We start from the raw sequence: 24761 nt of genomic DNA, 5'->3' as shown, positions 1-24761 counted from the left end.
ATATCTTTGACTCTGATTTCTCTTTAACCCCAATTACTGCCTTTTGGTAATTTCTATTTAAATATCCCTTTGACATCTCAACTCTGCATCTGTCAAATAACCAGTTGCTCACCACTACCTCCAATCCTGCAAAACATTCCCCCAGCAATGAGATCCAAAGTACCCCCAATATGTGGCATTATTAAAATCTGGCCTCTCTCTTTGATGGGGGATACTTTCTACTTTTACCCTTTTCAGCCAGAAAAGCCTATGCAGTTCTCAAACCCAGAACAACTCACCTCATCTATAATCTTTTCCGAGCCCCTCTCTTCTCAAGCCCTGTTGAGCACCCCTCCCCATACACTTGCTACACATGTCTCAATCAATGAAGTACTTTTCATTTGTCAACTATCAGTCTATCTCTTTATAAAGCCCAAAGTGATGGACTATTGATTTAATTTGTGCATCTTAAGCACACAGACTTGGCCAATAAGAAGACCACAGAAAAATCTCTGAATGATTGCTACATTGAACAACAGAGTGGATCTGGACTCAAATGGTAATTCTCATAAAACAACAGTTATTCGGCAAACTACAGCCCACAGACTAGACTTTTTTTTAAAAAAAAAAAGAGTTTTATGAGAACAAATCCATGCTTATTCATTTCTTAAAATTTGTATTGGTGCATTTTAGTTTTATTGGTATGTGATAGATTCATATACCAATTCACTCTCATCAACCTTATTTCAAAATAAAAATAAAATATGGCTGGGGATATATCTCAGAAGTAGAATACCCCTTGGTTCGATCCCTAATCACACACACACACACACACACACACACACACACACACACACACACACACACTACTGAGTTCAATATCCAGTACCGCCCCCGAAAAAGTAAAGGTGATCACAAAAAAATGCAGCATTATTAAAATCTGTAAAACATTTGAAAAGTATAAAACATTACTTCATGCTTATATGATGTTAGCCGTGTTCTCAATGGCCTGCCTGCCAATATCTAGCTCACTATTTCTTCAAAATAAAAGACTAAGTCAATTCTTCATTTAAAAAATAAAGGTTTCTAATTCCCTTCACTCTCCTGTCTCCCCCCTAAAAAAGTCCTCCAAATGTAGCTTAGAAATCTCTTTACAATCTGGCCCCAACCTACCCACCTGTTTTTTTTTCCAGTGACACCCAGCCCACCTATGTATACCCATAAAACTGGTGGCTGCTGCCCAAAGAGGCTGCAACCTCTCTGTCATTTTCCTGTGTCTCTATCATTTCCTTTGTGCCTGGGCCTCAGTGTTTCACTGTGTCCATGCTATGATTTTGCCAAGGCCAGGCTCTCATTCCTCTAGGAAGCCTCCCTGTGCTTGTAAGTCCAGGACAATTGCTGTTTCACATTCTTCCTCCTCTCATAAAGCTTTCCCAAAAGGTACCCCAGTGCTCTGTGCAGAGCCCGTGCTAAGGAGTGGCTTTCCTGAATAAATCAATGTGTCGCCAGGCCTCATTCTTCCTTGAGCTGAGCTCAGCTAGAATATGAAGAGGCAAGGAAGGGCCTGCTGCTATCAGAGGGCATCCAAAGGACTTCACACTGATGTCCCTCACAGCCAGTAAACGCACCAAAACTTGGAACTAGCTTTCATATGCAAATTAGAAGATTCAGAATTATTACATGCTTTGCTACCAAAAAGCAAAAGTCATAAAGAAGAAAATAACCATTGCCATTTTAGAATTCCCACACCAGAAATGTTGAGCATATGCTTATATTTTGCTAAATTTCTAATATTATCAGAACCGTTCAGGGTGTGCTTGTTTAAATTATCCCATCAAGTTTATTTGCTCTTCAAAATATGTTAACAGTTTGATTCTCTACATTTCAAAACTTGGTAGGTTTCACTCTGCTTTTTTTTTAAATCATCAAAGAAGAGATTTCATCTCAGTCTAGTTAGGATGGCAGTCATCAAGAATACAAATAATAATAAACTGGGCATGGTGATACATACCTATAATCCTCGTAGTTGGGAGGCTGAGATAGGAGGATCTCAGGTTCAAGGTCAGCCTCAGCAGCTTGGTAAGACCCTGTTTCAAAAAAAAAAATGGCTAGGGTTGTATCTCAGAAGTCGAATGCCCCTGGGTTCAGTCACGATATCTAACACACAAACACACACACAAACTAATTATAATAATATAATAATAATAAATGCTGGTGAAGATATAGGTAAAAAAGGGACACTAATACACTGTTATTGTTGTTGTTATTGTTGTTGTTGTTGTTGTTTTGTGGGTCTTGGGAATGGAACCCAGAGGCATTCGACCTCTGAGATATCCCCCTGCCCTATTTTTTATTCTTTATCTTGAAACCAGGTCTCACTGAGTTGCAGAGGGCCTCACTAAGTAGCTGAGGCTGTCCATGAACCACAATCCTCTGGTCTCAGCCTCCCGAATGCTGGGATTACAAGCGTGCACCACCACGCCCGGCTACTAATATACTGTTGATCAAATTGTAAATTGGTACAACCACTATGCAGACCAGTATGGAAGTTCTTCAAAAGACTAGGAATAGAACAACTCACCATATGACCCAGCTCTACCACTCCTTAGTATCTTTCCAAAAAATTAAAGTCAGAATCTGTAGTGATCCAGGCATATCCATGTTTATAGAAGCATAATACACAACAGCCAAGTTATGGGCCAATCTAGTTGTCCATCAACAGATTAATGGATAAAAAATGTGATATATATATATATATATATACATACACATATATATAGTAAAAATGTGGTATATGTATAAATATATATGTATGTATATATATGTATACACACACACACACACACACACACACACACACACACACACATACACACAAGGGAGTTTTACTCAGCCATAAAGAAAAACACAATTATCTCATTTGCAGGAAAATGGATGAAATGAGATCATGTCAAATACAGAAAGTTCAGGGTCATATATTTTCCCTCATACGTGGAAGCCACAGAGGAAAAAAAAGACCTCATGAAAACAAAAGAGACACTAATGGAGTCATGGAGGAGGGTCGGGAAGGGAACAAGTGTCTGGAAGAATAAAATAGACCAATTTATGCTATGTGTATGCATGAATAGATCACAATGAATTCTAATGTCATGAATAAGTATAATACACAATAAAAATATTCTTAAAAGTAAACAAAAAACTATCCCACAGAGTTGCTTTCAAATTATACAAGATATTGTTTTACATATTTTATCATCTTCCTCATTATTATTCTTAGGTTGTTAAAAATTATTCTGAATACAAACTTACTCTAAACCATCGCCCTCACTCAGGCATGTCACGGTAACTCTTCCTTCCCACAGCCTTATAGTGAGCACACTTCACTGTTCAGGACTACAACCTCTCAACATCTAAAACTTCGAGGCAAGAAGCCGTCTAGAGGCTCTGTTCATTTGTCTCGGCCATTTTCATTTTCCTTACTTATCTAGGCTTTCCTTTCCCTGATATTTTAGTTTGCTAAAAGCTGAGCAAATAGATCTGGGGAAATGACCGCAGATAATATTTTACTCACTGACAGCAATAAGCTAAAAGTGTTCAATTACCTGAAAATTTGACAGATTTTTTTCTGATCCATAACACATTTGAGTACAGCTTAGCAAGGCTGATTCTGACTGGGTCAAAGTCCATAGAAAGGTAGCTTTCTAGGAAATGTTGGGCTTTGACTTGGTCATCCCAAATTATCATAAATATTCTCCAGAAACCCTGACCTTCAGCCATATTTGTTATTTGTTTCTTACATCCAGAGGTTTGAATTGATTATGCGAAGATGTCAACTGCCTTCCCTCTGGGTTTTGTCCCCATTACTTAATTCATTTAATTATTGTTGTTGGTGGTTGTTGTTGTTGCTCCTTGGTTGTTGCTCCTTGGGTTATTTAAAAAAAAACATACTTTTAAGCCAGGTGTGGTGGTGCACGCTTGTAATCCCAGCGCTTGGGAGGCTGAGACAGGAGGATCGCATGGGTTCGAAGCCAGCCTCGGCTACTTAGTGAGGCTCTCAGCAACTTAGTGAGACCCTGTTTCCAAATAAAGTATAAAAATAGTTCTGGGAGTATAGCCTGGAAATAGAAAAGCCCCTGGGTTCCACCCCCAGTGCCACATACACACAAAAAAAAAACCCCACAAATTTTTATTGGTTCATTGTAATTACGTCATGGTGAAATTTAAAGTGATACAAACTTACATGTACACAGCACTTGGTGTGATCTCATGGATCTCACCCCATTCCCCGTATATACATGTAAGTGAGATTGGCAGTGAAATCTTCATATATGGATATAGCATTATTTGAACTGTTTCCTTCTTTACAGTTCCTTTTTCTCCTCCTTGCCTCTCTCCTCCAATCCCCTTTAACAACTCTACTGTTCTCTCTCACTTATCTGAAGTCCTTTTGTTTCCTATTTTTCTCTCTAGCCTCCACATATGAAAAAAAACATGTGGTTTCACCATCTGAGCCTGACTTGAACCCACTTAGTATAATGTTCTCCAGCTCAATTATTTTCCCTGTGAGTGACTTAATTTTGTTCATCTTCATGACTGAGTAAAATTCCATTGTGTGTATATATCACATTTTCTTTAGCTATTGCTATTATGAAGATAATCTTTGGTTTGTCAAATTCATGGACCTTTCTGTGCTCTTGAACTATCAACTCCTTAGTGGCATTCAAAATTTTTAACCTCTTCTTGCATGACAGGGATGTTTTCTTCTGGTAGCCTCCAGGACACTACGTTCTTCCAGTTTTCCACCTTCTACAGTGACTGCTGCTCCTCATCGTCCTTACTATATCTATCAATGTTCTAACATTGTGGGGCCCATTGTGGGATGCCTTCCTTTTTCTAGCCACACTCCTCTGACTTTAGTCAGCATCTGGTAAACCCCGAATTTCAATTTCTAGCCTTGACCTCTCCTAGAGCTATTGTGGAAGACCAGAGGAAGTGCAGGCTGATGGTGAGGGCATGACTCCACTCATCCCATGCAGCCTCCAATGTCCACATAGTTATGTAAGCATGACTAGGCAAAATGCAACACACAGGCAGACATTATGCTGATGCGGACAGGTATCATTTATTTTGCCAGAACCTTTTATAAGGAAAAGGTTTGTGAAATAAAGCTGCTGTTGTTCTCCTGTGGATGGCAATTCCATGTGCATTCTTCTCTCTGGGTATCTGACCACCTGAACCTCCCGGCAACTGAAAATGGGCCTTGACACAGCCCCTGACAACTATAAACTCATGTCTAATTACCTCTGTAAAAATTCCATTCTCAAAATAGAAATCTTTGTATTTTCTCCCAGGCCTAGTCTCTCTGTTCTCTGGTTAGTTGCTCTGCTAATAAATGACTTCACCAGCCAGGACTTGGGAGACTGCGACAGAATTGCAGGTTTGAGGACAGCCTCCGCAACCTAGTGAGACTCTCAGTGATCTAGCAAGCCCCTGTTTCAAAACAAAAAAACAAAAAGGGACCGGTGTGTAGGTCATTGTAGGGTACAATGTCTCTGGGTTCAATACTCAGTACAAATAAATAAATAAGTACAGATAAACATGCTTATGTATATACATGCATATATACACACATACATGCATGCATACATACATACATACATACATACATATAGGCATTACCAGTTATCTCATTGCTTGAGCTAAAATTCTAGAAGTCACATATGGCCCCTCTTTCATGGGTCACCCTCAATGGCTGACACTATTAGTTCTGTGGTCAACACATATTCTAGTGTTTTCATCCGTTCTCCCTGTATCCTCCTAGCTGTCAGTATCCTGCATCTGCACAATTGTGACAGCTTCCATCTGGCTTCTCTGCTTCTTATTCCTGCCTCTCTACACAGACTACACAGGATGATCCTGGTAAATCAGAAAGGTTATTAGCAATACCTTTACATATGGACATAATATAATTTGGTCTGTTTCCTTCCTCAAACTTCCTGTTCTCACTCCTTTGATTTTCTTCCACTATTCTATTGGTCTTGCTCCTTATTATCATAAAGTTTTTTTTCCTATTTTCTCCCTAGCTTCTGAATATGAGAGAAAACATATGACCTTTAACTTTCATAGACTGGCTGATTTCACTAAGCAAAATGTTCTCTAGTTCCATCCACTTTCCAGTGAATGACAAAATTTGTTCTTTATGCCTGAGTAAAAGTGTACTGTATGTGTATACCACAGCTTCTTTACCCACTCACCTGTTAATGTACACCTAGGTTGGAGGAAGGTAGTGAGGAGGGTAGTGGATGGGGTTGGAGGGAAACACACCAAGACATGTTGCATGCATTGTATAAAATAAATGGTAAAATAAAAACAAATCAGAATGTTTAAATTTTTCAGTGACTTCCCATTGTGCTTTAAACTCTTTACCTGAGCCTTTGGGTCCAATGTGATCTGTCTGTCACACCTCCCTACTATGTAGCTCTCACTTCAGACTTCGGTGGCTCTATTCCAGATCTCTGACTGTGCCAAGCTCATTGTGACCCAGGGCTTTTGCATTCATTCTTCCCTCTGGCTGAAATATACTTCTTGTACAAATAACAAGAAAAGAAGACTTCTCCTTATAAGAAGATTGCTGAGAGTCCAAAAGAAAATAGTAAGTCAGAAATCCTCAAAGAAATTCAGGACATAAGGCATAAAGTCAAGAGCTTCCTTGTCCTTTACTGTTGTAACAGGACATGGTGGAGCCACAGTGGACAGCCGGTGGTTACTCTGTGTCCTGTGGTCCCTCTAGCAAGGCTGGTGATGGAGAAGAGAGACCTGAGAAGACCCTGATGGACATGACTGAGGTGGCTGCCTGAGAAGACTGGGAGATATTTGAGAATCACTGATTGATTAGGAGTTCGGCTTCTGAAAAGTAGGTTATGAGAGATGAGGAGAAAAGAGGGAGGTGAGAGTGGTTAGAATTGGGTCATTTGCTGTGTGAGAAGCAGGTTTAAATTGGAATGTCTCTTGGATGATAGACTGAGCTTCTTTCAATGTTTGTATTGAGAAGAGCCAGTCTGGAGCCTGGGGACTTCTTAAAAGAGAATCTGTACATCTCATTTTGAATCATAAAAAAAATTGAGGGCCTTAGAAAATACAGAAACAAACACACACACCTATAGTCAATTAATCTTTGACAAAGCGGCCTAACTCATACGCTGGAGAAAAGACAGCCTTTTCAACAATTGGTGCTGGGAGAACTGGCTATCCATTTGTAGAAAGATGGAACTAAATCCTTACCTCTCACCATGCACAGGAATCAACTCGAGATGGATCAAAGACTTAGAAATTAGACCAGAGACTGTGAAGTTATTAGAGGAGGGCATAGAATCAAAACTCCAACATATAGGCACAAGCAGTAATGTTCTCAATAAGACTTCCAAAGCACAGGGAATTAAAGCAAGAATTAATAAGTGGGATTTCATCAAACTAAAAAGTTTCTTCTCATCAAAGGAAACCATCAAGAACCTAAAGAGGAAGCCTAGAGAATGGGAGATCTTTACCAGCCACCACTCTGATAGGGGGCTAATATCCAGAATATAAAAAGCTCATTATGACCTCCAAAGTGCAGGAAATTAAAGCAAGAATTAACAAGATCAAACTAAAAAGTTTTTTCTCATCAAAGGAAACCACCAAGAACCTAAAGAGAAAGCCTACAGAATGGGAGATCTTTACCAGCCACCACTCTGATAGGGGGCTAATATCCAGAATATACAAAGAGCTCAAAAGACTCTATACTAGCAAAACAAATAACCCAATCAAAAAATGGGCAACTGAACTGAATAGACACTTCACAAAAGAAGAGATACAAATGGCCAATAGATACATGAAAAGATGTTCAACATCATTAGCCATCATGGAGATGCAAATCAAAACTATGCTGAGATTCCATCTAACCCCAGTCAGAGTGGCAAGCATAAAGAAATCAAATAACAAAAAATGCTAGCAAGGATGTGGGGAAAGAGGAACTCTTTTACACTGTTGGTGGGAGTGCAAACTAGTTCCGCTGCTGTGGAGATTCCCTAAAAAACTGGGAATAGAGACACCATATGATCCAGCTAAACCACTCCTGGGTATCTTTCAAAAGGGTGAAAATCAGAGAACTACAGTAACATATACATACCATGTTCATAGCAGCACAATTCATAATAGCCAAAATATGGAACCAATGTCGGTCTCCATCAATAGATGAATGGATTGCAAAATTTTGGGAAATACACACAATGGAATTCTATTCAGCTATAAAGAAGAACAAAATCATGGTATTCGTAAGAAGATGAAAAGATCTGGAAAACATTATGTTAAGTGAGATCAGTCATTCACAGAAAGAGAAGGGACATATGTTTTCTCTAATATGCCCAAACTAGGGAGCAGTGGGGATACCAGAGGGACTCAAGAAAATGAAGAGGAAACCTCAGCAAAGCTAGAATGGAAGGAGAGGAGAGGAAGAAGGCTGAGGTTGATTAATGGAGGAGCTTCATCTGAATATGTATAAAAGAATGAATGCAGCATGGATAACCTGGACACTCATTGTTGAGAGGAAGTAAGGGGAACAAGGTGAGAGGGCACCAAGCACAGTCTAAATGTATACCATTTTCAATATATTCCGCATATAAATAAAATAAAATAAAATATAAAAAAACTAAAAATTAAAAAAATTGAGGGCCTAAAATTTAAAGGTAATGAGAGTGTTAGAGACAGAAACACTTTTTCTTCTTTTTCCTAGGGCTAAGACCCCTGTAGCCAGGCCTGAAAGTAAGTGTATATGAGCTGGGGAATGGGTATGAGGGGCTGTGCACCCCATTTCTCATCTCCTCAGGAGGCAAGCTCTTCCTGTCTAGCCATGTGCATAAGGCTCATTCAGGAGAAGACAAGGCTTGGTTCCAAGCCTGCAGAAACTTTCCCTGCCAAACAGGGGCTCCTTACTACCTGAAGTTGTATGCAAGGCAGCTGCTCTTTAAACTGGACTTCTCTCCAGGGAAGTTAAGTTGGCAGCTCTAAGGCTGCTTGTAATTTAGAGTCTCTTGACACACAGCCTTACTGTAAAGACACATGTGTTCTTCTGCAGCTCTAACCCCTGCTGTCCTGTGGGGTGTTTCAAAGGTCCCTGGCCACTCCTTCCTCTTGCCAGTCCATTCTGCCCATTGCTCCAGCACAGGACTTCCAGTTTTCCCCTCAAAGATAACTTCCCTATTCTCTGGGCTCCTCTGCAACCTGACCTGAGACCTGCAGCTGATAGCATCCTCTTTAGGCATTTTCTGCATCTGATAGCCCTTCCTTGATTTTTGTGGTTTGGATACACAGGTTAATTTTGCAAGGTCAACTGGCTTGAGAAATAATGATAGAACTGATGAAACATACTTCTGGGTACATACTTCTAGAACATAACTGGCATGTGGGTCAGCAAATTAAGTGGAGAAGACCAGTCCTGAACATGTGTGGCACCACCCAATAGGTGGAACCTGGGATGGAAGGAAAGATCAGAAGGAGAAATGGTGCATGCACATGCTTGGCTCTTCCCAAACAAGTACATGTCATTGCTGTTGCCCATTGACTTAGACTCCAGATTCTTCAACCTTCAAACATGTATTTGCACTAGGAGTTCTCCAGGGACTTCCAAGCCTTCAGCCTCAGCCTGGGATGCATCACTTGTCTCTCTTGTTCTGAGGCTTCCAGATTTTTAGACTGACCAGCTACTACTATCCCTGGCTCAACAGCCTGCAGACAGCTATTGTGGGATTGTCTGACCTCTGAAAGCCAATCCAATACAATCTAATACATCTCCTCTATGGTGCCACACATACTTATATAACTATATAACTATAACTATAACTATATATATATAAATATATATATATGGTTCTATTCCTCTGGAGAATATATATATACATATATATATATTTAATACAACTATATATTTCTCTAGATATATATTTCTCTAATGCATATTTCTCTAAATATATATATTTATACATATTTATATAATATATATTTATATAATAATATATAAAATATATAATATATATTTATATAATATATAATGATATATATGATATATTATATAATGTATATAATATATAATTTATATAATATGTAATATATATTATGTAATATAAAAATATATATATTTAGAGAAATATGCATTAGAGAAATATATATCTAGAGAAATATATAGTTGTGTTAAATATATATACACAACATATATTTTGTTGGTTCTATTCCTCTGGAGAACTCTAACTAATACACAGATGTTTCAAGATTCATTAAAGATGATGTTTACATTGTTCTTTTGTTGTTGGGATGTGAAGGGGTCTAAGAAAAGAAAATGGCCAAGATTTCTTAATTTCATTATCTTGACAATCAAAGAAGAAACTAAGAGCTGAGAAATACAGTCCTTTCAGCTCTTGGGTTAACAGTAACTATTAATAAGTTCTTGGTGGATAATGACTTTTGTTCATTTGCATTTTATGAAACAGCCAAGTTTTTCTGAAATAAAAACAAAAGAGTTTGAATAGAAAGGAACTATCACTAAGGAAAGCATGAAGAAAATGGAAGGATTTCTCTAGAAAGTGAAAAAGTTAATGAGTCACACTGCTGGCAGAGCAGGTGCTGATGCTTGGGACCGGCTATCAGCCAAGCAAAGGTCCTGGACGGCTCCACTGTGCAGCCGCCATTGGGGGCTGTGCCATTGCCCTTTGAAGCCCTCTAGTCTCTGGAGTAAGAGCTGTCTGTTTCAGAGTTTCTGCCAGGTGATTCACTCAAGAGCACAAATAAGGAACGTGACATTTTGCATGGACTGAAGTCAGATTCTTCTTCATCTCCAATGATTACTCCTGGACGCAAGCGCGCGCGCGCACGCGCGCACACACACACACACACACACACACACACACACACACACACACACTGTTCTCTATTAAGACACATTGAATCCCAAGAAAAGGGTTGGGGTCTGGAGAGTAAGGATGAGGGTTTCCCTCATGTATACTTCCAAGAACTGAGCTGATTTTTTTTTTTTTTTTTTTTTTTTTTGCAGTACTGGGGATTGAACCCAGCAGGGGCATTCTACCTCCAAACTACATTCCTAGCCCCATTTTTTATTCTTTATTTGGAAACAGGGTCTCATCGAGTTGTGGAGGGCCTAAGTAGCTGAGACTGGCCATGAACCTGAGATCCTCCTGTCCAGTTTCCCAAGTACTGGAATTACAAGTACGTGCTGCCACACCCGGCTTGAGCAGAACTTTTAAAACATGATACCTTGATAGCAAACATCCGAGTACAAATAAGCCACCCTCAGAAGGTCTCCATCTGTCTGCCTCTCCTGGTCAGTGGTATTTTATGCAAGAGGTATGTTCTTAAAAGCTTGACTATTACAAGATGAATCCTGACTAAATTTATTTGTAGGAATTTGAAGTTTCCCTACATTTTGTGCATGAAATAAAACTATTGCCATGTGCTATATCATATTATTCAAAGGCATACAATTCAAGTTCACCTTGGATTTATGGCTTACTGATGACGATGCGGTGGTGCTGGACAGCAATGGCAGCCCAGGGAAGGGGAGTATCGCGGCTATAATACCATCTACCTGCTGCTAAGTAGCACCTGTATATCTATAGCAAAATTCTGAGCTCTGAGTTCTAAAGTTTAACCCAAGATCCAGTACTCTATCCTATAAGATGAACACAAGCATTTTAACCTTCATGTGTCCTAACTTGACATCTGTCTGCCCTTCTAAGCGCTCCACCTGTCCAAGTGCCACCCAATTCTCCTCGAGATTCTCCTCGAGGCTCATGTCTAAAGCCCTGCCATCACCTTAGGGAAAGTCCCCTTGGCTCTACTGTTTCAGAGGCTCTCATCACTGGATGGAGCAAGGCCCTGCCCTCTCTCACCTGGACTTCCATGTGGCCTCCAGGCCTTCTCCTTGCTTTGACCTCTGAGCAGAAGGGAGTAAAAAAGATCCAGCTCAAACAAAAGTCAGATTATTCTGCCCCAGCTCCACACTTTCCAATGGTTTTCCTTCTCACATAGAATGAGAATCAGATCCCTAAAATGGCACTGAAGCCAATGGCACTGAAGCCATATGTTACTATATCCTGTCTCTCTCTCTCTCTCTCTCTCTCTCTCTCTCTCTCTCTCTCTCTCTCTCTCTCTCTCTCTCTCTCTCGCAGTCCCATCTCTATCTTCATTCCCTACACTCTCCTTTTTGGCCGCTTCAGGGCCCTTGCACTGACTCCTCGTCCTGCCTGGAGTGAGAAACCCCAAAATTCCATAATGGCCCCTCCTTCGTTTTCTTTGTGAATTGGTTTTAAAGGTCCTTTCTAATTATTTTGTTTAAAAATTTAATCTTCCTCCTTTTTTCCTAAACTCCCTATTTCTCGGCTCTAATGTTTTATTTTCTTCAATACAGTTTTTATCTTCCAATAGACCATGTACTTTATTTACCTACTTTACAAAAAAAAATCTGCCTCCATTCTAAAATTTATGCTCCCCAGGACAAGGACTTTGTCTATTTCCCTGTTTTGTCCCCTCACTTGTAACAGTGCTTGACAGTTCTTAGTAACCACTGCTGAGTGAGTGACTGAATCACATAACCATCTTGTCCCAGCTCTGACTACAGGAGAGTCCACTTGAACATGTCACTATAGTGTTCTGACTTCAATTCTTCTTCATCTTTACCACCAAGGAGTGGCACAGCTGGGTCACAGGGTGGTTCCATTCCTATTGTTTTGAGGAATCTCCATAGTGATCGCCATAGTGGTTGTACCAACTTACAATCCCCTGCAACCGAGTATAAGAGCCCCTATTTCCTCACATTCTCGACAGCACTTAGTATTGTCTGTATTCTTGATGACTGCCATTCTAACGGAAGATACATGGACTCACAGTGTGGTTTTGATTTGCATTTCCCTGATTAAAAATTATTTTTTGCAGCACAATTCACCATAGCCAAATTATGGAACCAACCTAGGTTCCCTTTATAGTTATAAAGAAAATATGATATATACACACTAGAATTTTACTCAGCCACAAAAAAGAACAAAATTATGTCATTTTCAGGAAAGCGAGTGGAGGTAGAGAATATTCTGCTAAGTGAGATCAGCCAGTCTCAGAAAGTGAAGCATTGTGTGTTTTTTCTTATATGTGGAAGACAGAAAACAAAAGGACTTCAGATAAATCAGGAGAGAGATAAGTAGACTAGTGGGAAAGGAGTAAGCAAGGGAGGCAAGGACGGGAAGGGGAAGAATTTAGAAAGACAACAGTTCAGCCGGCGTGGCGGCGCACGCTTGTAATCCCAGCGTTCAGGAGGCTGAGACCTGGAGGATCATGGTTCGTGGGCAGCCTCAGCTACTTAGCGAGGCCCTCTGCAACTCAATGAGAACTGGTTTCAAAATAAAGAATAAAAAATAGGGCAGGGGGTGTAGCTCAGAGGTCAAATGCCCCTGGGCTCCATCCCCAGACCCGCAAAAAAAAAAAAAAGACAACAGTTCAAATATGGTATATTCATATACAAAGGTATCAATACCAATCTCACGTGGATGGAGCTGGGAGGGAGTGGGTGGGATCTGGAGTGAAGCACACCAAGTGCTGTTTGCATGTATTTTCTATCATGCTTAACTTTATTATGATGTATAATTACAATGTACCAATAAAAATTAGAAAACATCCCATAAAATTAACACTAGCTGGGTGCTAAAATGTAAGCATACTTTGTTTCTTCATATTCATCTGTATTAGGATTTTGTCATACTGGCCTATCTTTGTCATACTTGTCTGTATCCATTTTTTTTCAATGGATATATATTATTCCTCTAATAAAATAACATATGAATCATGGAAGGAACCATGGAAACAGAGGAAATACAGCAAAGAAGTGCAGAGAACACCCTGAAGACTTGACCACCGGTGCAGAGCAGGAAGAGAGGGCTGGGAAGGGCAGAGGGCTACTCTGCACAAATGTGGTGTGTCGAGACTGCTGATGTCGCCAGTGTCATGCCCTGAAAAGAGTATTGACAAAATCCAGCTGAGGATGGTGATTCAGCCCTGATCTGCTTCCATAAAGCACTCTGCACTGAAATGCACCTGCCATGTGGCCTGGGGCTGCCTGTAGCTACACTGGCGGCTTTGAGTAGTTATGACACAGACTGTTTTGACTCATACATTGTAAAATGTTTGCTACCTAGTCCTTGGCACACAAAGCCATCTGAACTCCAGGCTACAGGATCTTTTAAAGAAGGGAGAAACTAGAAGAAGCCAGGAGGTGGTACCAAGGACCAGCATTATAAAGGTGGCGTGGAGGATGGCAGCTGAAGACAGAGAAGCTTCACAAATGCCTGCGTCTAAGGGGAAAAGGCATTCATATATAGACATTTTATGGGACAAGGCAGCAACCATGGGACTCGTTACCTGAGGGATCGGCACTGTAGAGACTGGCAGCTGACGTGATGGGTCCCGGCGGATGAATGGCGCTCGCTGAAGACCTCTGACTCGCAATCAGAATTCTGCTCTTGGCAGAAGGTAGCCGGGACATGGCACCCAGCCCCAGCTGGGGCTTAAGAAGCATAGCTGATCGGTAGAATGTTGGAGGGACTTCGTAATGAGTGTAGGAAGGAGAACAAAATTCTTCTTTTCCAGAATGGTCTGTCACCTGTGATAAATGATCAGAGGCTTAGTCAGGTCCTTCAGGTCAGCATGGACTAAACAGGATCAGAAGACACGGGGCTAAGCAAGGCCACTCAGGTACCACTCAGCTGCTTGGTCACTGGTCGCTTCCTGTCCCTAGGCCCCATCGCGTCCTCATCTCTAAGTTCATAGCACAACTAGCTGGTTTCTTAGGTCTCATCCGGTCCAAATACCCCACAGATTTATATTTTATTGGGAGAAAAAAAATAACTCGCTCTGAGATTTTTTTTAATTCCATGGTGACATAATCACTGGAATTTGAGTCAATGGGCAATCTTTAAATAAATAAATAACATCAATGAAGCAGAGAATTTAACAACTGTCTACAAAATTATGAAAGTTTCATCATACCCAGAGAGAAAAAAATTCACTTTTAATGTAAGCTACTCTTATAATAAGTAGATGAACTTCATCAATTTATTTTGCCCCTACTAGGCAGTGCTGAAAATAAAATAAAGGAAGAGATGGCTATTTGGAAAATATAGAGATATTAATGGGAAATGTGTTTTCAGGCCTCTACTGTGTGTTTCATAATTAAAAACAGAACAGATTAAATGTCCTCATCTCATCTCATCTCATTGTCTTATGAGGCTTCGAGGAATGTTTGGGGATATCCCACTGAGATGAGAGTCTAGGGAAGGGTCTTGTTGGCTGCTGAATTTATAGCATCTACACAATCTGAAGACCAAAAAATAACTTGTTAAGGAATTTTGATTCCATAACATTATAATTACTTTCTCTTGTTCTTAAGAGTTTGGTCTAGAACATGACTTGATGGTTCCATCGGTATATACACCATCCTATTCTCACATTGTCTGTTCAGATTATTGATTTCTTTCTCCTGTTTTTCTAGTGCTGGGGATTGAACTAGGGTTCACAGATGCTTTTCAAGTACTCTACCACTGAGTGACACTCCCAGCCCATTGTTTCTTTATATTAAACATGAAAAGGGGTCAGAACTATGTAATCTCTTTTTTCTTTCTATAATGAAAATTAACAGTCCTGGGGGCCTTGGATGAAAAGATATGCATCTATTAATTAATTCTGCTCTAAATCTCAGTGTGTTTTACGTGTCAAACTTTACTCTCTTCAAGAATCACAAACATTTCACAATATTCTTTAATAGAAGCTGTATAAATACTTTGATCCAAGCTATTGAAGAGATAGACCCTTCATTTAATGTTGGAATAGATACAAAGTTCTCTGTAAAACTGACATTATTGAAACAAAAGATGAGGTGTTGAAAATTGTATCATGATCACATTGTAAAATATTCATGACTGTTACAGCAGATAGACTGCATTCAAGCTAAGGCAAATTATAGTCCTGGGGAAAAAGTCTTTATCATCTCTCCAATAAAAATTTTTTATCACTCTTCTCTGCCTTTTCTCTATTACTCATATACCCTTCATTTTTTATTTTCGTTTTAAAATAATCACTTTGAGCAGGTGCTCTCATGAGGGGATTATTATCATTTCCAACCTTAATCAGAAAAGTTTTTATGATTGCAGTATGATGATCTCAGTAATTATTCAGCCCCCTGGAAATGGCCAGTTTTCTTCCTTCCTTCCTTTCTCTCTTTTTCTTTCTTTCTCTGGGATTGAACCCAGGGAAATTCTACCTCCAAGCTACACCTCCAGCCCTTTTTACATTTGTTTTGAGACAAGGTCTTGCTGGGTTGCTGAGAGGTTGCTGGCCTTAAACCTGCAATCCTCCTGTCTTAGCTTCCCGAGGACTGGAATTACAGGTGTGTGCCACTATGCTCAGCTTGGAACTGGACAGTTTTCAAAGATTAAAATCCACCACACTCTCACCCAACAAGGACTTAAATGATTTCAATAACTTCAATGCCTGTTACTCAATTGGGTAATTTGTTTCTGGTAAGAGCACAATTTAAAAAAAAAAAAAAGGTCTAAGTACTCTTTAGATTCCTAGAGGATGCATTTTTAATTAAACCAGGGAATCTACAAAGAGCATCACACTCTTTCCTTTCATGTTTGCTGATAGGACATGACAGGTAACAGTGTCTTGTCACAGACACACGGAGAGCAGCTCCAAATATTGTTGTTTCCCTTTCATCTTCAACAGAGTCATTTTAGAAAAATGACTTCATTTTAGAAAAATGAAGCAAACTAAAGAACCCTGTGATTTCAAACAAAGTCCTAAAATCAAGGTGCATATGCAGATAAGCTCTTGGATTGTCTCTCTTCCTCATGTTTCCCTGTTGAGGAGACACCGTGTAGATATGCAGGCTTCGTAGAGAAGCCTCTGTCCCTGGGATAGTGACAGGGAGAGGTGTGCTCTGGTGGCTGATTTCACATATCAACTTGGGTGACCACAGTGCCCAGACATTTGGTCGAACATAACTTTAGATGTTGCTGTGAAGGTAATTCTTAGACGAGATTAACATTTCCATCAGTAGACATTACAAACAGATCACCTCTTATAGCTTAGGTGGGTCTCATCCAATCAGTTGAAGACCTTAATAAAAACAGACTGATCTCCCCTGAGTAAGCAGGACAGCAGATTCAAACCTTGCTAGCAAGTCTTCTGCTGGTCTCCAGGTTGTGGCCTGCCCTGCGCACTTTGAATTCGCCACCCTCTATAATCATGTGAGCCAGCTCTTTAAGATACATTTTACCTCCTTGGTTATATTTATTCCTAAGAATTCTTTTTTATTTTTTGAGGTATATTCACACAGTGGAATTTTACTCAGCCATAAAGAAGAACAAAACCGTATAATTTGGGAGAAATGGATGGAACTAGATAACATCATGCTAAGTGAGATCAACCAGACCCAGAAAGTTAAGGCTCATAGATTTTCTCTCATATGTGGAAGCTAGAGAAAAATTGGGAGGCAGAAGGAACCTTAGATAAATGAGGAAAGAGTCCAGTAAAATAATGGAAGGGGACTGAGGAAGGTGATGGAGAGAAGGACAAAATGAAGAGAACAGTTCAAATCATCCCACATAAATATACAAAGTTCTCTTCAATAATGCCAACTTCAGTAACAGGTGTCAGAGGGGAGAGGAGCAAGGTGGGACACAGGGATAAACACGCCAAGCACCGAATGCATGTGGCACTATGACCCTCATTATAATGTATGTCTATAATGCCCCAATGAAAGAGTATAAAATACATTTGCACCTTGGTATACAGGAGAGATTGTTTCTAGGACCTACTGTGGATACGGACATCCACAGGTGCTCAAGTCTCTTGTAAAGTGGCTTATTATTTGCATTTAACCTATATAGTCCTATCATATACATTAAAATTTAAAAATTCTATATACATTCAGTACACACTGGTTTTTTTCTCTGAACTTTTGTGTGTGTGTGGGGGGGATACTAGGGATTGAACCCAGAGACAGTCTTCCCAGTTACACCCCCAGCCCTCTTTATTTCTTTTTATTTTGAAACAAAGTCTGGCCAAGTTGCTGAGGCTGGTCTAGAACCTAGGATCTCCTGTCTCAGCCTCCCAGGTACTGGTGTTACAGTTGTGCAACATCATGCCTGGCTTTCCTTGGATATTTTTCATTCACAGTTGGTGTATGCACACAGCACCCCCCCACACACACACACACACACACTTTTCTAGAAATCCCTGATGAACACAGTGTCCCTTGGAGATAACGTGGACCTGGGAGCAGCAGGGGTCAGCCCTGCCTCCCATGGAGCACACTCTAAGATCCCACCTTCCCCTGTCTTTTCTTTGGCTCCCTTCTCCCCACCTCCTTCTTCTGCCAGAATTAAAAGGGCCCCTAATTGGCCAGTGGGAGCGTATCTGTGAAGCCCCTGAGAAGCCCAAAGCAGATACTACAGTATAAATTATCATATTTCATCCCCTGGCAGGACCAGATCCCAGATCATCTCAGAAGCCTGTTCTAAATACTTCCAATATATGTGTGGTTTTTACCGCACAAAGAAAAGGCTTATTCCCTCGTATGAGCCTTTACTCTTGATCTCTGTTTCTACCCACACTATCTAACCAGGAGGGATCTGTCGATAGTAATGAGAAAGTCTGAAACTAGTTTGAGTTTTTATTTTTAAGATTCTCCTACTTTATTAAAAATATGGCCAGGCATGGTGGCGCACACTTGTAATCCCCACGCTTGGGATGCAGAGACAGGAGGATCGCGCAGGCTTGAAGCCAGCCTCGCTGGCTTAAGAGACCCTGTTTCCAAATAAAAATATAAAAAATAGGTGTCTGGGAGTGTAACCCAGAGGTAGAAGGGTTTCCAGGAACCCCAGTACCACAAAAAATATGTCTTCCACAATTAAAAAGGTTTTCTGTTACAATTGATCAGAAATGTGCTCTACTAGAGCCAGCAGTGGTGACCCAGGGAGACAGGAGGTTAGCTTTTTGATCCCCCTGCACTGAGCTTCACAGAGGGGGCACTCGCTGCATTTTATCAAGTTGCATTTTATCAAGCTATTTGCTGTAGGAGCAAATAGCAAGAGCCAGCCTACTTCTCCCTACCCCCCATCCTTTTTGTGGTACTGGAAATTGAATCCAGAGGCATTCTACTACAGAGATTCAATCCAGCCCTTTTTATTTTGAAACCGCTTCTTACAAAGTTGCTGAGGCTGGCCTCGAACCTGTAACCATCCTGTCTCAGCCTCACAAGTACTAGGATTACAGGCATGCATCACTGCAGCTGGCTTCTCACTGTTGACTAAAGGTTACTCCAGAAATTAGCGCAATACCCAGGGCTCTCTGCTATACATGGCCTCAGATAGTCTGATTATAGTAAACAAACAAATTGGTTCCTAGAGACAGAAGCTGGCATGAAGCTATGAGGCTGTCACCACATCACTGGGGTCTGCCCTTCAGGACAGCTCAAGCCGCATAGCACCTGCACCGTCCCGTTCCCTCGAGACTTGAAGTAGCTTCTAGCAAAGGAAGGAGAAAAAATGATTTGGGGAAAATATGCAAATGACATAGCAATTACTCACATAGGGAGCAGAAGCAACCTCAGGACTATATGAAGAAAAACCAAGGAAGCCACAGAAAAAGAACTGCAAGCACTAACAGGGTTTTGTCTCCATTACCAAAGGAAGTTTCCCTCAAGAACCTGTTTTACAGAGAAAAATTTAGAGTGTCTTTATGGAACTTCTGCACTGATACTTGTTTGTTAAACACTCATATGTTTAATCAGCCCTGGGTCAGCTCCCAGGGGTGCTGTGGGGAGGGGTTTTGCCATAGAGAAGAGCCTAGGGTCAGATCTGGATCCTGACCTGGGATGAGTGTTTGGAAATGTGAGAAGGACTCACTTTAACCAAACTTAGAGACTGATGTATAAAACCAGAATGGTAATTGGTCCACTGTTAATGAGAAGCTGCCTCAAGCTGACCCAAGTGCCCCTGGACAGAGCGTGCCCAGGAGGCGCACACAGCAAGGCCAACCTAGACTTCTCATTCCCCACACTCTCTCTTGATGCCGGAGGTCAGTTACACTCAGAGGGATGCTGGCAGGCCCAGAATCAGAAGTCAGAGAACAAGCGTGTTGCCAAGGGCCTACCCCAGGACAGCACAGGTGGTCTGCATGTTGGGGCCCCTGGTCAGTGATCACTATGGCTAATGTTTACTGTTGCCAATAGATTCACCTTTTTCCTTGTGGTAGATCGTAACTTCTGCTGTGACCCATACCTTTTTTAACTTATTGGTGCATTGTAATTATACATCATTATGAAGCACATGATGGTAGAGGCATACCTGCACACATCACCCATGTAGCCCTTCTCCAATTCCCGCCCCATTCCCTCCCCCTCCCTCCTTCTCATGTTCAGCTTACTGACTGATTTGGATATGTTTGTGAATGTACATCATGTGAACTAGGGAAGCCTCATACATTCTTTAAATATATGAGGGCATTCAATCAAGCTGGAGTTCAGCTTTGGGCTTGGCCATTCTCTCTCGAGTCCTGGTATACTTTTGTTTGGATCTAGCCATAAATGAGGCTTGTAATTCAGGTATCATTCAACACTGGTGTGGGATGGGGTGCTGGAGATCAAATCCAGGGCTTCAGCCACACACATGCTAGGCAAGAACTTGACCACTGAGCTCCACCCTAGCCCCATTCAGTGTCTTTTGGTCACAGATTTACAAAGCATAGTGGGGAATAAAACATTGAAAAGTGCCCTCTTTTGTGAAATTTTCATCCTAGTCAATGCAAAATGAGACAAAAGTATGTAGGGCAGGTGGGAAAGCTTTAAGAAAAAAACAAACCAGAGGCCATGGGAAGGTGAGGGGACTTTCCAATGAGATGACATCTGAGCTCAGACCTGAAAACGGGAGGAGGGAGCCATTCGGATGACAGGGGGAGAGCACTGCAGGCAGAGGAGGTGAACGGCCGTGGGAGAGTGGGAAGAGAGCTGGTAACGCAGCCGCACTGCGCACACCGCACACATCCTGAAGGCTGAGCCAGCCCACAGCTTCCAATTTATGCCCCAGGTGACCTGGGTAGCCCTGAAGGGCAAGAGGGAGAGGACGTGCTGATTCACCTCCCTTTTAACTGATTTCTCTGGCTGTCTTGAAGTGATGGGTTCAGCAAACAAATCTTACTTCTGAGGCTCAGAGGAACTCAGCACAGCACCCATGAACTGATACTGAAACATACAGGCCTGAGTGAGAATCTCAGTGCTGTCCCTGTTCTACGGCCTTAGATGGGTGACTTAACCCCTCCAAGCCCTCTTCTCATGTACACAGTGATAAAAGCTGCAATACCAATCTTCAGAGACTTACCAAAAGGATTAGTGAAGATTAGCAAGAGTTGATCTTATGTATTATGTGGGCCTAACACATGTCAGGTACTCAATTAAATGTTAGTTGTAATTGTTTTTATGAAAAACAAAGAGCCCATGCCTAACTCTTTTCTGCTCATTCAATTGTTCTTCACATGAACACAAGATTCCCCCAAAGAGGGAGTAGTCTCCACTAAAAGGATAAATGCAACCAATTTGAAGAATAAATTTACTCTGCGTTCTTTCTTGCTTTGACCTGGTTCATGGAAGATTTATGTCCACTTATTTAAACATGGGAGCTCATTTAAGTGCATGCTTATATAATTTCCTGTCTATTATGCTGAGTGAATTTTAAATGGGCCTCCTTAGATGTTGGCTGCATCTCAGTATGACCACCACACTCTTCTAGTCAAAAATGTCCATTTCTCTTGGAACTGGAAAAAAATCATGCTAAGTGAGATCAGCCAGACTCAAAATCAAGGGTCTCATGCCCTTATGTGTTGAACAGAGAGAGAAAAAAGGAAACAGAAGGAACTTCATGAAGACGAGGAGAGAGACCAGGATAGTAGTGGAAGGGAATCAAGGGAGATAGGAGGGAAGAGAAAGAGGAGGTTCGGGGAAAGAAATAGACCAAATAATGTGATGTGCATATATTAATGTATCAACACGAATCTCACTATCATGCACAATGACAGTGCGCCAATAAAATTATTTTTTAAAATGTCCATTTCACAATCTCCTCCAGTCAAACACATTTGCTTCTGTACAACTGTATGGGTGAATTCTTCAATTGGCTTAGAAAGGACATTTTGCTTTCACAACTTAGGGAAAACATAAAACAAACTTTAGGACATGCAGCTTATGAGTCACACCACAGTGATGTTCTCTTACCTCCTGCAAAAACTTCTCACTCATTTGACTGAAGTGATGCCCGGGGGGCTTGATGCCAGACACCATCAGTCCAGAGCTGAACACCCTTGGCTTCTGCAAGTCTGGCTTGAATTTCTCATAGAGGTTGGCGGGTGGCTTCAGGTCACCGCTCACTACCTTGTCCTCCTGGGGGAGAGGCACGCTGCATGTGGGTGGGGCATAGGGAAGCCCCACGGGGACCAGTGAGGTGTCCACCTGGCCCAGGGCCTGCGGGCTCCTGCGGATGTAGGTGATGATCTTGGGCCTCACATGCTTGGGCTTGGGCATGATGATGGGCTTTGCTTCTGTCCTTTCATCTGTATTTTCAACCTGATGCCTTTCCATTCCTTCTTCCGAGGAAGGTGTGTCCTTGGGGGGTGTGACTACGGGCTTGGGAATCCCAGTGGAACAGGTGTTCTTCTCAAGCACTTTTAGGGGTGTGTTCAGCAGCCGTGCACTGTCGTTAGGGGCAGGGGCTGCCAAGGATGACCCTGTATCCACAGGGGACATGCCAAGGTCCTGAACACTGCTACTGGATGGCGTGGGCTGGTGCGTCGTGTTCACAGTTGTCTCTGAGGTGTTGGGAACTGAATCTGTTCTCAATGAGGCAATTTCAGTCTTGGCTGAATTTTCTGGAAAGTTCCTATTTTCAGCCATAGGTGGTATGATCTCTGTGCTTTTCTGTGCTTTTAAGCTGATGCTTTGAGGGTTCGGGGGCTCAGGGACTTCAGTTTTACCTTCTCCCACAGGAGGATCTGATGCCAACACCACAGCCCTGTTCCCACTACCCGGGCTCTTTTTCTCCTCACTGACATCAGAAGGCCGGTTGTCAACTGGATCAGTGGAAACAGAGGCTACCTGGCCATCGCCTGGTGAAAAACTGCTGGACATCATGCCCCCCAACTTCCCACCTGAACTTCGTGATATTTTACCGGTGGGTTGACTGCTGGTAGTTTGGAGAGGGTCCTGCACGCCTGCACTGACTCCTGTCTTCTCCTCCTGGCTACTGCCTCGTCTCACTCCAAGATAGTGATGGCTACTGCTTGATGGATGGCTAACTGCATCCGTGGCTTCTTGCTGTGCTTCCCCACACGGCTCCTTTCTCTCTACGGGTGACACGCTCTCTTCCTTGTGATATCCCTGACCCCCTCCCTGGGTCAACTTTGGCTCCTGTCCGGTCCTGGTTTGAACATACTTTGGCTCCCCCATCCTCTGGCCTAATTGTGCTTCCAGATCATTTAGTGGTTCCCTGGACACCAAAGCTGAATTCAGAGAAGGTTCTGAATGGATTGCACGTGCTGTGTGCTCATTGCAAATGTTCAGCCTGTGCGTCCCCTGTGTCTGAGTCTCTGGAGGGGTGGTCTCCTTGGCTTCTGAGGTAGATGGTTTAGGAGGACGCACACTCTTTCCCTCTGAGGTATTATCAGCTGAAGGAAAAGCTACTCCTGGAGAGTGGTCAGCCAGTGTTTTATGTGGTCCCTCCCCATCCCCAGCACCATGACCCCAAAGCTCAGGGGCATTGAGCCCTACAGGCTGCAGATGCTGAGAGGTCAAGCTCCCAACTGCAGCCACAGAACTGCTCAATCTTTCCAAAGAATGCCTTCTCAATTCCTCATTGTCAAGGGTTTTTGCCAACTTATCCTTGGGAACATACCGGGGAATTTCAACATCCCTTTTAGACAAAGCCTCTGGACCGACCTCACCGATTGCATTCCTCCAACTTAACAGACTCAGTCCCTGAGCGCTCCGAGGTGTCTGTGGGATGTCTGTGCTTCTCTCCACGGTGTGCTCTTCTTGTAGCTCCATGTGGAGAGTGGGAGAAAGTTTAAAATCCCTCAGGCTGGTGCAGGCAGCCTGAGATCCTTTCCCATAGCCCTGAAGTTGGTGCGGTTCCTTGTGGAAGTGGGCATGGTGTTCTGGCCCACTGGAATTTGCATTCCCAATTTCATCTACCAGGTCATGTGTCTTGGATTCTTCGCAAGAGGAGCTGACCTCCAGCATGATTTGATTGGCATTTGTATCTCCTAGACTTAGGATACTCTCATTATTATTTCTTGCCCCATTTTTATTATCCCGCAACTGATTGATACACAATTTCTTAGGAGCCACTGGCACACTCATTGTCAACCCTCGAGTGAAGGCTGCTGGTCATGCAGTCCCACTTGATGGAAGAGAGCTTCCCTCAAGCTGCAGTGAACAGGAAATTCTCAAGCTGCCGTCTCCCTCTGACAGTGACACACTGCAGCGTGGCTTTCCTCATTCTCAGTAATTCCAAAACGAAACGGTCCTAATGCACAGCAGACAGAATGACTTATCTGTTAGGTTCTTGCTGAATGAAAGCTGATTAGCCCATGAGATCTAGAGAGAAATGACAAAGCATCTGTGTTAGATTGGCAAGTAGGTACTC

The 24761-nt window shown here is 42.0% G+C and overlaps 1 protein-coding gene across 3 annotated transcripts in view; it reads right to left on the bottom strand.

The window, feature by feature from the left end:
- The window catches only part of MTUS2 (microtubule associated scaffold protein 2), a gene marked incomplete at both ends in the record, with an annotated part of 419292 nt that extends 394817 nt beyond the window's left edge, over positions 1-24475 (bottom strand). For all 3 annotated transcript variants that reach the window (XM_080688795.1, XM_080688796.1, XM_080688797.1), the window contains 2 exons: positions 14428-14668; positions 22337-24475. In XM_080688795.1, the coding sequence (XP_080544921.1) occupies positions 14428-14668; positions 22337-24475 (2380 nt within the window). The remainder of the gene's footprint in view (positions 1-14427; positions 14669-22336) is intronic.
- Between the last annotated feature and the right edge of the window lie 286 nt (positions 24476-24761).

The sequence above is a fragment of the Muscardinus avellanarius genome (assembly GCF_963383645.1).
Source record: "Muscardinus avellanarius genome assembly, chromosome: 2".
Classification (NCBI taxonomy): domain Eukaryota; kingdom Metazoa; phylum Chordata; class Mammalia; order Rodentia; family Gliridae; genus Muscardinus; species Muscardinus avellanarius.
Note: the sequence above shows the minus strand (reverse complement) of the source record. Positions and strands in the feature narration are given on the sequence as shown.